The 12,395-nt window shown below is 54.5% G+C and overlaps 6 protein-coding genes across 6 annotated transcripts; 2 read left to right on the top strand and 4 right to left on the bottom strand.

Moving 5' to 3' along the window:
- Positions 1-534: 534 nt before the first annotated feature.
- On the top strand, positions 535-1,483 carry BO80DRAFT_425392 (type II toxin-antitoxin system death-on-curing family toxin). Its single transcript, XM_025719507.1, has one exon. The coding sequence runs from the start codon at positions 756-758 to the stop codon at positions 1,212-1,214; it is 459 nt and encodes a 152-aa protein (XP_025574899.1). The 5' UTR covers positions 535-755; the 3' UTR covers positions 1,215-1,483.
- Positions 1,484-1,720: 237 nt separating this feature from the next.
- BO80DRAFT_425390 (uncharacterized protein) lies at positions 1,721-2,507 on the bottom strand. The gene is made up of 3 exons (XM_025719506.1): positions 2,065-2,507; positions 1,880-2,008; positions 1,721-1,819 (listed from the first exon to the last, which is right to left on the bottom strand). The coding sequence occupies exons 1-3, from the start codon at positions 2,357-2,359 to the stop codon at positions 1,746-1,748; spliced, it is 498 nt and encodes a 165-aa protein (XP_025574898.1). The 5' UTR covers positions 2,360-2,507; the 3' UTR covers positions 1,721-1,745.
- A 296-nt stretch (positions 2,508-2,803) lies between these two features.
- Positions 2,804-3,234, bottom strand: BO80DRAFT_425389 (uncharacterized protein). The gene has a single exon (XM_025719505.1). It carries the CDS (start codon positions 3,186-3,188, stop codon positions 3,027-3,029), a length of 162 nt encoding a protein of 53 aa, XP_025574897.1. The 5' UTR covers positions 3,189-3,234; the 3' UTR covers positions 2,804-3,026.
- A 355-nt stretch (positions 3,235-3,589) lies between these two features.
- Positions 3,590-6,604, bottom strand: BO80DRAFT_92022 (uncharacterized protein). The gene has a single exon (XM_025724921.1). It carries the CDS (start codon positions 6,459-6,461, stop codon positions 3,909-3,911), a length of 2,553 nt encoding a protein of 850 aa, XP_025574896.1. The 5' UTR covers positions 6,462-6,604; the 3' UTR covers positions 3,590-3,908.
- Positions 6,605-7,323: 719 nt separating this feature from the next.
- Positions 7,324-8,081, bottom strand: BO80DRAFT_92024 (uncharacterized protein). The gene has a single exon (XM_025724922.1). It carries the CDS (start codon positions 7,936-7,938, stop codon positions 7,474-7,476), a length of 465 nt encoding a protein of 154 aa, XP_025574895.1. The 5' UTR covers positions 7,939-8,081; the 3' UTR covers positions 7,324-7,473.
- A 1,053-nt stretch (positions 8,082-9,134) lies between these two features.
- Positions 9,135-11,369, top strand: BO80DRAFT_455495 (serine/threonine-protein kinase; the record flags this gene model as incomplete). The annotated part of the gene is made up of 4 exons (XM_025722113.1): positions 9,135-9,572; positions 9,701-9,751; positions 9,894-10,138; positions 10,196-11,369. The coding sequence occupies 4 exons, from the start codon at positions 9,135-9,137 to the stop codon at positions 11,367-11,369; spliced, it is 1,908 nt and encodes a 635-aa protein (XP_025574894.1).
- Between the last annotated feature and the right edge of the window lie 1,026 nt (positions 11,370-12,395).

The following is a 12,395-nucleotide window of genomic DNA, read 5'->3' as shown; positions in this document are numbered from 1 at the left end:
CACAATTATCCGTTTGACTCGCTGGCGAAAAAAAAAAAAAACCAGCGGCTGCGGTGCACTGCGGTGCGCAGCCACCACATATCTCGTGTTGATCTATATCTTACCATTCCCGAGGTGTAGCCCGTCCAGCCGCATTTGCGACACGTTCAGCAGCTCATTTCGAACGTCTCCAAACATCTGCTTCCAAGAGCTGGACACTACCGTGAGAGTGAGTAGGAGGTGGTTTACATAATGTCGCGCCTTAAAATAAAATTTCTATAACAGTACGTTCATTGGACGTAAAATGACTTGCCATCCTGTGTATCGGCGGCTATTAAGTGGATCGGGAGCAGCCTCATGGATCCCTGGTGGCATGGATTACTCCCCAACAAACTGGGATGGCCACACAGCAGCCTTGATAAATTATCTACGAGAGCAGCCATTCATGATCACTCGATGATAGCGAACCAATACCAGGTGGAATGTTAGCGCACAGAGAGCGCCTGTACGAGTCGGCTCTCACTGCAAAGCTGACAGCCTTGTGTAAATAGTGTTGCGTGAGCAGGCGACTTCCCCAAGGCTGCATAGAGCGATTAGGACACCGAAATGAATAGAAATACTTTGTTCTTTCCCTTCACATCATTTCAGTAGTTCGATATTATCATCCTGTACAGCGTCTTTTCTGTTCGGCCTCAAGAGCTTATCGAAAATTATCAAGTCGTTTCCCGCCATACTTTCGCCATACTTTCTTCTCTTGACGCCTTCATCTTTTCAGAATGTCTGCACGAACGCTTCAGTTTTTGACTGTCTCCCAAGTTCAGCGACTTCATGCGAGATTTGTCGCCCCCAATGCCCTTCCCGTCCAGCCAAACATGCTGGAATCTGCAGTTCACTCGCCGATGAACATGAAGCACTACGCGGGGGTGGAAGACGTTTTCCAGCTTGCTGCGAACCTCGCCGAGAAAATAATGAAGAATCATGCTTTTCAGGATGGCAACAAACGCACTGCGTTACTGGCCGCTGATATGTTCTTGAAAATCAACGGCTACTACCTTCAGAAGGTGCCATTCGCAGAAGATATACATAATAGGGGGCTAGCAAATGCTCATGTCGCCGTTGTTACCAACCAGTGGACCGCGGAACAATTGGGTAACTATTATAAGTCTGTGGCAGTCCCTCTTGGTCCTGTGACTGCAGAAATCCTGGAGTATAAAAGCTCCGCTGCCGAGTACTAGCCACATACTCCGTCAACACGGCCAGGCTTCTGAATGGGTTCCAGGTGAGGTTTTCGAACGCGGTGCTTAGTGAAAGGATTTCCGTTTTGGATGTTGGGTTTGCCACTCATGCATTTTTTTCGGTTTGCTTGCAGAGAAGGGAAGGAGGCTCCCTTGATGCGATCGTTTGTCGAGTTCTGGCTTATTCATCTGACTGTGTCTGCTGTTTATTTGTCAAGTTGAGGTTACATCAGGTCCTTCCTGCGTCCCCTGAAACAAATAGATTTGATATTGAATATACCAAGCTGCGTATGGTTCGACTCACGTCTCTATTCGCTTTGCAAAGGAATCCAGAAGCCATTGCCTTCGTTTATGATACTTCAAGCATCTAAGAGGGATATCAGTGGAATAATCTTGATGACCTTACGATTTTTATTTACCATTAACCTTTGCCCGAGTCCCAGCGGACAATTGACAACTCGTCTCCATATCCACATATCTCAATCGGTTTCCGATATAGCTACAGCAAAAAAAAAAAAAAAAAACTCGAAATCACATATCCTTCAGCTGGTGAAGTACACTGGCAAGGTTCTGGCCAGTAGCGTTTGCCTTCTCGGCAAATTTTGCTAAATAGATATCATGAATCAGCATCCGTGTGACGGGACGGATTGATAGCTGGGTTGTACCATCGGGGGTTCCATCTAGGACTATCTCGTGCATCTTTCCGCTCAAGAATAAAGTTGCAGGGCTTGTATTTGACTCTGTTTGGCGAGGGATCTGGCATGGGACATAAAGGCGGGGATAACTCGATGATTCTGCAATTGGACAAACGGTTAGGCTGGCAAGACATACCCAACGAATGATAACTTACCATATCCAAAATGTTGCGAATCGTGGAAAAATGTAAGTTTACATCTATCTTCAGCGCGAGCTGCGGAAGCTGATGCAAATGGACTGGCAGCACGGAGAGCACTACCAACCGCCGGCTCAATTAAAACATATGTTTCCCCAGGGTCGCCAACAATAACAGGCACCTTTCTAGTAACCAGATTTCCTTTCACATCATGGGCAACGAAGTCTGTCGTGACCCGATGAAAGTACCGCGCCGTAGGACCGACGCTGGTGCGAGGGAAAGGCGAGAAGGGGCGAAACGCACAGCGAAACATGTGGTACCGGGGTAATGGGAATCCCAAGTTAACGAAGCCACAAATAATTGGTTCACACCCAAGGCGTGGAATGATTCTATACTGTGCACAGCATATATGGATGTTGGGACTCTGATAAAGTCGACTTGAGACTCCCCAGAGACTTTCCCCATATCCGATCATCACCGGAAGCGCCCTTCCTCGGAGCGGAGAAATGTATCAGCGGATGTGTCTCTAATTTTGGGGATCGGAAGGCGGAACACCGCTGAGGGGCGGGTGAGTTGTGGCCAATGAAGATTGAAGGTCAGCAGCCAGGATTGGACGGGACCATCATGCGAAGAAATGAGTGGCTGCGGAAGAGTGCGGTCGATCTCCACATCCCGCAGACACCCTCCCCGAAGAGTTCTTAAGATATAAAGTGTGGGACGTCCCCAGATATTCCCAGGAGATCAAACTCAGATCCGACAAACGTTTTGCAGGCGCCCAAGGATGATCAAGATCGTATCCAGACACCAGCGAGAGGCCCAGTCAAGGGTAACTAACCCCTTTCGATAGAGAGCGGGTCTCACGACAAGTACGTCCACATCAGTGTTTAGGGGTTCAACCCAAGCTATGTTAAGAAACCCGAAAACTTCGTTGATTCTGGCTGTGAAAGAAGTAGATGGGGAATGACCGAATTGATAGTGAGCTAATACTCCAGATTGCGGGATATAAAACGTTCCAACTTGGCCAAACACCCGTGGTCTTTGGCAAGGTATGAGCAAGAGGGAACATCCTCAGCATGCTGATAAAGGGCTGAGAGTTGAGAATTCTGCCACACAGTGTGGGCAGGTATAAAGCCAACCTCCATCCTCGAGCTCATCATTGATATACTTCCTACTTCGGTAACATTCGCGCTAAGTAAATAGATCAGTTTAAAACCGTACCACTAAGTAAACAGGTCGGTTTTAGAACCGCACCGCCAAGGAAAACAGTTCAGTTTAATAATTTATAAACCGCACCGCCAAAAAAAATGGTTCAGTTTAATATTTATAAACTGCCCCTTTTTAGAACGGGTCGGTTTTAAACCACTCCAATGGTTCGGTTTAAAAATGTGTAAACCGAACCGCACCGGTCCATCACTAGATATCGGTCAGGCCGACGCCGATAAGATAAGGCCTCAATCCAGACCGTTCTATCACAATTTACTACTTCTTAATATCTATTACTAGGTTTAAGTATATAAATTATATACTACAACGATAGTTCAACGGTAAGTAACGATGGTAAATACTTATGAGTAATAGTTAGTAATAGCTATAGAGAGTTTACTATCTTAAATAATAGCTATAGGAGAGATAGAGTTTGTTATATAAGCCTCACTACTAACCCCATTTTCTGTTATGTATATCATACTGGTAATCTCACGGCATGATGGTATCTCGTGAATCATCAATGGACTGGAACCGATTGAAAACGGAATCGTAAAGAAAAATAGACAGAAATACACAATCAAGCATAATCATCATCAGTGACGCCGTCAGATCATAGCTGCATAGAACATAATATACTCGTTGCAATCGCATAAGCACTAGTCCGTGATTTTCAACTGCGTGCTCGACTCCATCAGAACCGCCCCGCCGATGCTCTGCTTCAGTTTCTCGCGCTTGACTTGGCGCCGGTGTTCCACGTGGCGTTGCCAGGTCCGGCGCACCCGCTTGCGGATGTTGCGGACTTTCCCCGGCCGGAACCGCAGCCGCCACCAGGATAAGGATCGGAAGCGGTGGTGGTGCAGGGAGGTCTGCGAGCAGAAGGCCTCGGGGCTGAACACCTGGCTTCCCACTAGGGTGTTGCGGTTGGGTTGGGGACGAGCGTGGTCGAATCGTCGACGCGTGTCCGGGCTGCGAAGCGCCGGCCCCTCGAACACGATGCGCTGCTGGGGCATGCCCAATGAGTTTTTGATGACCGTGTCGGCTTCGGGGTGTGCGGGAGAGCGCGGGCTCGCCTGGGGCGAGTCCTCCGCCTCCGAGTCCTCCCAGAACCGGCGTGGCCGCCAGAAGGACTGCAATCGGCCATCCACGTCTTTGCCAGCCTTGCGGTTCTTCACCGAGGTCAGGGAGAGGGATCGGACGAAGGAATGGAACGAGTCGGACCGCGGACGTCCCATCCAAGGCCGTCGACCCGGGCCAAACCGCCGGCCCGGGCGTTTACTGGGCTCGTGCGGGGCCGCTGTCCCCTGCGGAGGGTCGTTCTCTTGGACAGGGGTCGGAGGCACAACGTGGCAGACGGGTGGCTTGGGCGGCTGGCGCGGATTCTTCAGCGGCGAAGTCATCTCGTATCGGTGGTGGGGCGAATCGTCCGTCCGGAGCGGGCGGAGTTCCGGGTATTCCACGCCGGGCGCTGGCCCGTGAAGCGCAGGCTGCGCCTGGGGGTCGACGAGCAGCAGGGATTCATTGTTGTGGGGGAAGAAGACCACCGTCCGGGCCTCGCTGACTTCGATCAGGCCGGGCGAGGATGACGGGATCGAGATCTGCGTGTATGGCATCGAAGGGGGCCGGAGATGCGACATGTCCTCCACTCCAATGATGATAGACTGGGTCTTGGAGGCTTCGGCCGCATCATGCGTGTCCTCCCGAGCGATGGTGTCCGGTCGAGGCACCGGTGGCGCAGCGGCGCGCTCAGGCATTCCCGGTTCCATCGCCAAGGCATGATCGCGCAGGCTCTCCGACGTCAACGAGGCGGTTCGTGAATGGTTCCGACTGGTCGGTGCAGATAGCGAGGAGCCGCGCGGTGGAATGGTCGGCCGGCCGGAATGGCGACCACGAGGTTCGGCACCTCTCCCGATGCTGGCATTGGTGTCGGACGGCCGCCTCCGATGCGCTGGCTCGCGAGAGCCCGGCCGACTGCCCGACGCGGACGGGCCGCGTCGACTCGAGTGCCGCGAGCGACTCTGCGAGGTATCTCGGCTGGTCGACGCGGACGACTTGAGGGAGGAGCTCCGCTCCGGAATCACCACGACCGGAACGACGTCCACGTTCTGCGGCGGCAGATTCACACTCGAGGTCCCGGAGAACGAGATCTCCGAGGCGATGCTCTTGCGGTCGCTCTCGGTGATCCGGCCCGCCTTGTGGACCAGACGGTGTTGCGACTCGCTGGACGCCAGCGAGTTGGGAACCGGCGAGGTCCCCGAGCGGAGCGAGCCTCTCTTATCGGTGTGGCGCAGGGATCGTTGGGCGGACTGGGGGCTGTCGATGATCATCACCTCGACGGTAGACGTGGAGATGTCGGACAACCGGCGGGTATCTTCCGGCTGCGTAGGGAGAGGCCGATCCTCCGGGCGTGGCCAACCGATTTCTTCGCGGAACTGTTCAATCGATAAGCCCCCCACGGGTTGCAGGGGATCCCGGATCGGCTCTCGTAGGCTCGAGCGGACACTCTGCGTCTCGACCTCATCCCGATGGTAGCGCGGTTCGGGTGGTTCCGTCCGCATGATGCGAGGCGCCCCGTCCCTCGTCGATTTCTTTCGGCGCGGCGGCGACACTTTTCGATCCGCATCCACGTCCACCTGGCGGTGCACCGGAGGCTCCATCAGGGTCGTAGGTAGGCGATGTTTCCGAGGCTCGGGAACGGGCGTGCTTTCTCCACTTCTGTCACCATATTCGAAAGGTGTCTCCGTTCGCACCGAGTTCTGTCGCGTAGGTAACACCGGGGACGAACGGCGAGGCGTCTCCGTTTCGGCGTCCGAGATCATCTCATAGGCCGTCTGAAACGACTCGGCGCGCGAGGAGGTCGACGATTGTCCCAAGTGTGGCAGGCCCGGGCGAGGGGCCGGGGCAACGACACGCGGGGGAGTGGTTTCGGGGGTGGGTGGGTGCGAGGGCTTTGGGGTGCTGGTGCCGGTGCTGCTGAGATCGTCTTCGCTGGGAGCAACCCCCGGAGGCGTTAGAGGCGGACGGACAGGAGCAGCGGTCGACGGCGTGCCATTTGAAGGGCGGCCATGTCGAGCTCGGGGTTTGGTGTCGATGACTGGCGGGCACCAGACGACATTTGGCCTTCGACGTAGAGACTTGTGGGCCCTGAACTGGGGCGGGTCCAGGTGCGTTGGTGAGGCGAGAGACGTGTTCACGACTTCCAGGCCCGGCATGGTGAGATGGCCCAACGACACGGTCGGCCCAATTGGCAGACCCCGACCGTCGCGGCAATCGTCTGGAGGGATGAGATTTGTCACAAGCGATCACAGTGTGGGGATTGGCGGGCGAAGCATGACACTTGGAACTGTTTCAAAGGAGATTGGTCCCAGACGGTCGCTGACGACGTCGCATGCTAGCTAGCTATCTATCTCGCTATGAACTTGAGGCGATTCGTGGTCGCGTCCACGGGTGCCGCCCAACCCCTCGAGAGCCGGCCGTTGGATAACGGTTGCGGGTGCGATGCTTTACTTTTCTGGTCCGGTCTGGCTTCAAAGTTTGTTGGCATCCAGGCTGGGAGGAAAAAGCAACGAGCTCCAGCCAGCAAGGAAGGGAGAGTCCAGAGGCAAGGGTGTCACCAGGGGCACCACCACCACCACCACCACCACCAGCGCGCCCAAAATAGAGTCTGCAGTCAGAATTGGGACCAGGCAAGGCGTGACACGCCGGAGGGGATCCTGTTGGCCACGAAATGACCCGAGAAGCGCGACGGCGAGGCAAGACAGGCGAGTCGCAGGGACATTCCACGTTGCGGATCCAGTGCGCGGTGGATTCCGCGTTTCGCACCAGTCAACCCGAAGAATGGCGGCGATAAGGTCGTGGGGCTTGGGCCAGACTACATGGAGGCTGCCATACGAATGGCTGGCTGGCGGAAACAGCCGCGGATAACGTGGAATCGAATTAGGGGATGAAGTGATGGGATGGGAAGATGAAGATGAAGATGAAGATGATCGGGGATGGTGGTGAGGGGAGGCCAGTCCAGTGACTCGCCCTGCAGCATCGCATCACGGGATGCCAGGATTCGCTCTCCTTGAGTCGCGACGGTTGATAATACTAGTAGCCTAGTGGAATCATACTACGACCACTTATAGCCCGGAGTAACCTGGCCAGGATGGCCCAAATACGCGGTAGATACTCCGTCCCTACGGAGTATACAGCCCCTCTCCGGAGCCGTGTGACCGGCTCTACTTAAGTATACCGTCCCGGCGGGAAAATCAAACAGGGTGGTTGTTCGAGGTTCCTGACATGCGTTGGATCTCGGATTATTGCATCATCGATGACATGAGTCTCCCAGCCCCGATGGCAGAGTCGCGGGAGTGGCGTGTCCACCCATGGTCGACCGCGAAACGATGCCCCAGACCGGCAATCCATCAGCAACGGATCTGCGATTATCGCACCCGACTTTCTGGGGAAGGGAAGACGCTGGATCAGCACCGAGGGCAGAGGGCGGACAGACCATAAAAAGGAAGATGTCCGGGTATGATGACACCAGTCCATGACGGGCAGCATGAGGACTGGTTGACGTCTTAAAACGATGATTGTTCCCAAGTGGAGAGAATCGAACCAAGATCTGGGAATTGGGTTGCCCATCTTGCCTCGCCTGGATTTTAATCTTAATCTAAATATCAGCGCCGGCGGGTACGGCCAGACCATGACGACGGATGACGCTGTCGTTGGTCCAGGTATTGCAAGCGAGAGGGGGATGGGATGGGGGCATAGTAATAGTGATCACGATGAGACGAGAGAGTGACGAGAGGAGATGCTGAGGGATCCATGAATGGATGCGACAGTACTATGTATTGTAATTGCGAGGAGGGCACGCGAGAGGGCGGCTGACTCAGCCGCCACTGATTGGATGGCTGTCCGTGCCCGGGACACTAAACCCAAGGAAGCAGGAAGCGGGTTTCGACGTCATTCATGGCTTCACTTTTCTTCGTCCTTCAGTCCGGCTGCTCTCCGTTGCTGATGACGCTCCATTCCGCTCATTCTTTCTCGTGAATCGGCAAGTGAGCAATTTTATAGCCTCCAGTTGACTCTCCTGCCCCGAGTGCTCCCTCACGTCGTGCTTCCTGCTTGTCTTTCTGCTTGCTGCAGCCGACCTGCCCATCGATCTGCCCATCGGCCAGCTTTTCCCCACCATCCGCCCTTCTCTCAGTCCCAGTCTCCGTCCCCATCGTCTCAGTGCCCAGCGGAAGGGAATTAATTTAATTGCCCCCTACGAAGTACGACGACGCCGACACTGCTTCCATCCGGCGGTTGCCCCGTTCCATATCATCATTTGGGTTTGCATTTGCCGTGGTGATCTCACCTCCAGGTAATCCATCCCATCCATCTCTTCCCCCTTTTTCTCTCTCTTTGTTGGCCAGCCTCCCAAAACCCGATCGATCTCTTTCCCGAAACGTCATCGCCCGCCTGGCTGCCATCCGGCCCTTTTTTTTTATTTTTATTTGGACGCTGGTTTTTCCTGTTGGCACTAACGAACATTACAGTTTAGGCCTTGGCGGGGTAAACAGCCCAGCTGCTAATTTAGACACAAATTAGAGCCAAAAAGGAACCAGCGTGAAAAAATAAGGGAAAAAGAGAGAAAGGTCCAAAACTGACCAGATAATTCCAGCCAACCGAGTCGAATCTCTTTGGACAAGCCTGATCCCCTCCCCCCTCCCCTCTCCCAAAATCGGCCACCATTCCTCGTCGATTCCCAATCGGATTTCCTCATCTTCCTCCCATTTCTTCTTCCTCGTCCTACCTGACCTGCTTGTGACCCCCTTCTCTACGATCCTAGGATCCTTCCCTGCCCTTTCTTTTTTTCCATTCCCATCCTTCTTGCCCCCACCCCCTTACTCAGCACCATGAGTACCATACAAAGTCTCAAGAATTTCATACGTCATGGCAAACAAGCCCGGCTGGTGACGCCGCATGCCGAGCCCACCACCAATGTCTCTCCCATCCATGCCGAACAACAGCGTCAACCCCAGGGTTCCTACCCGCCAGCCGCTGGGAACCTGGATGCCATTGACAGCAGATTGGGCAACGGCCAGGCACAGCCATCGCAGAAGAATCCCGAGCCGACCCGTCGCGCGCGCGAGGCCGAAATCGAGCAGATCATCGCAGAGGAAAAGAGCAGCCGCAACAAGATGCCCCGATACCCCGGTCTCGAACGGTATACCCTCGTCGAAAAGATGGGCGATGGCGCCTTCAGTAATGTCTATCGCGCGCGAGACAGCACCGGCGAATACGGCGACGTGGCCATCAAGGTCGTCCGCAAGTTTGAGATGAATAGTAACCAGGTAGGATTGCGATAAGTTTTTCCTTGGCTTGGTGATTGTTTTCGCGTTGCATTTTGGTCGTTCCGATGTTTGTTGGTGTTTTTTAGTTCGTCTACTTCCCCTGAGCCATTCGCCAATCTTTGTCATAGTCTTCCGCCCATCTACATCCCGGGTTAAAAAAGAAACCCAAAGCTACAGAGGTGCGCAACCCTCTGGGATGATCCAGTCACCCACCCCACCCTCCGCATGATGTTCTGTCCCTCAATGCCCTATTGCTGTGTCTCTCTTGCCCTAAGTGACTCCGAAAACCTCCGCAGAGCTAATCACTAACTCGGGTCACAGCGCGCCAACATCCTGAAGGAGGTACAGATCATGCGCCAGCTGGATCATCCGAATATCGTCAAGTTGGTCCAGTTCTCCGAGTCGCGTCAATATTACTACATCGTGCTAGAGCTCTGCCCCGGCGGCGAGTTGTTCCACCAGATCGTGAGATTAACCTACTTCAGCGAGGATCTCAGTCGCCACGTCATTCTGCAAGTGGCCAAGGCGATTGAATATCTCCATGAGACATCCGGTGTCGTTCATCGGTAGGCATCCCCTGCGCGCTCCCGTTCGCTGCGTTACCCCACTGACCTCCGCGGCAGCGACATCAAACCCGAGAACCTCCTCTTCTACCCCACCGAGTTCATCCCCAGCAAAAACCCCCAACCCCGTCAGCCTGGCGATGAGGACAAGGTCGACGAAGGTGAGTTCATCCCCGGACAGGGCGCGGGCGGGATCGGGGTGATCAAGATTGCCGATTTTGGCCTGTCCAAGGTCATCTGGGATAGTCAAACGATGACTCCCTGTGGAACGGTCGGATACACCGCCCCCGAGATTGTCAAAGACGAGCGATACTCGAAGAGCGTCGATATGTGGGCCCTGGGATGTGTGCTCTACACCCTGCTCTGTGGATTCCCTCCCTTTTATGATGAGAGCATTCAGGTGCTCACGGAAAAGGTCGCGCGCGGCCAGTATACGTTCCTGTCGCCCTGGTGGGATGATATCTCCAAGTCCGCGCAGGACTTGATCTCTCATCTGCTGACGGTTGACCCCGACAAACGGTACACCATTAAGCAGTTCCTGGCGCATCCGTGGATCCGCCAGACCGATGAAGCCACGGAGGCGGCGGCCGACGCGCCCCCGCTGGCGACGCCCTTGGCCACCCGCAAGATGCAACATCTGGATGCCGTCGCGGCCGACCAAGCGCCCTATGCCCCGGCCAGCGCCCGCCTCCTGGACCAGCCCTCGGCTGGCTTGGAGCGCCCGATGGACTTCCGTTCACCGGGGGCCATCAATCTGCGCGAAGTCTTCGACGTCGGCTACGCCGTCCACCGACAGGAGGAAGAAGGCAAGCGGCGCAAGAACTTCCGCCAGGGCTACCGGGGGGCGAACCCGTCCACGGCGTTCCAGTCGGCGCTGAATCCCTTGAACGAAGACTACGACGAACCCGAAGAGATCACCTACCAACCCCTCCCTCGCGAGGACTTCCCTCCCGCCAAGATTCCCAAGGCCTCGCAGCAAGCCGGCGATGTGGCGGCGATGGAAGCGAAACTCCGGTCGACGAACCTCGGGGCGCCCAGCCACGCCGCGCAAGCGCGCCAAGCCCACCAGCCCCGACAGCAGCAGCAAGGATACGGCCAGCACAGCGCCAAAGTGGCCGCCGCCGCTAAGCAGAGCATTGCTCGCGGGGCGCGGGAGCCCTTCGAGCTGAGCCTGGACAACGCCACCCTCTTAGAGAAGAGAGGGCGCCGGCAGCAGGGGCAGTCGGTGGCCTAACCGGCGCTTCCTCCCTCTCCCTCCATCTCTCTACGATCACGCTATTTGACGAATCGAGAGCCACGGGCTACGAACTCCCCTTGTTTATGAGTTTCTTGATCTGATGACCTTCTCTTTCGCTTCTCATTCCCCTTTTTCGATCGCTGGACAGGCTCCCTGGGTGGCAACTTACGAACTCGATCGGTCGCATTTGTTCTGGGTGTTTTCTTTTCCTCTCCCGGCTGGTTTTCTTTCTGTCCTGTTTACGCTGGATTCGGGTTTGGGCAGAGCATATGGTATGGTCCTTTTTTTTTTTTCTTCTTTTCGTCATGACTCGTCTTCCTGCGTGCGATGTTCGTCGTGGGTTCTACATTCCCATGTTGTTGCTTATGCACATACATAAACTTGCAAAGGAGCACATTCGGGGCATGGGTCTTCTCACATGGTGGTCTCGCCATTGATCTTTCTGCAGCGGCGTCTTGCTCGCGATAGTTCCGGCGTATGTGTTCGTAAAAGCGTATCTGTCCCAGTGGCCAGGTCATTATGTATGTTATTGTAGAGTTATGTAACGTTATTTCTGGGTGATCTACCCGGGCATATCCCAATTCGCTACCAATTGATCCCTCTATTAATCCGTAAGTAGTCAACCATCCATCCCGTATCCACCGCACCTATCGACTTTCATCTAACACTTGATTTCTCATCCCTTTCTCTTTTTCACCCTCTGCCTTTCAGTTCCTCATACTGTTATCAACTCTATCAATATCAGTCTATATCTTATCCCCCCCCCCTATTCAACGCACCCAACTCAACTTGACCACCCACCCACCCACGTACCCACTCAGTCATTCTAGACTTCACACTACACACACTACAAAACAATCTACCCATCACCATGCATATCCCCCCCCCCTTTTTTTTTCTTCTACCTGAGTGATTTGATTTGATTTGATTTGATTTGATTTGATTGGTCTGTTTACGCCATCATGAGCATCGGCCTCGATTCCATTCATCCATCCTGTCCTGGATTCCGTTTTGTATTGTATG

The sequence above is a fragment of the Aspergillus ibericus genome (genome assembly GCF_003184845.1).
Source record: "Aspergillus ibericus CBS 121593 unplaced genomic scaffold BO80scaffold_21, whole genome shotgun sequence".
Taxonomy (NCBI): Eukaryota; Fungi; Ascomycota; class Eurotiomycetes; order Eurotiales; family Aspergillaceae; genus Aspergillus; species Aspergillus ibericus.
This window is presented reverse-complemented; position numbering and strand designations above follow the sequence as displayed.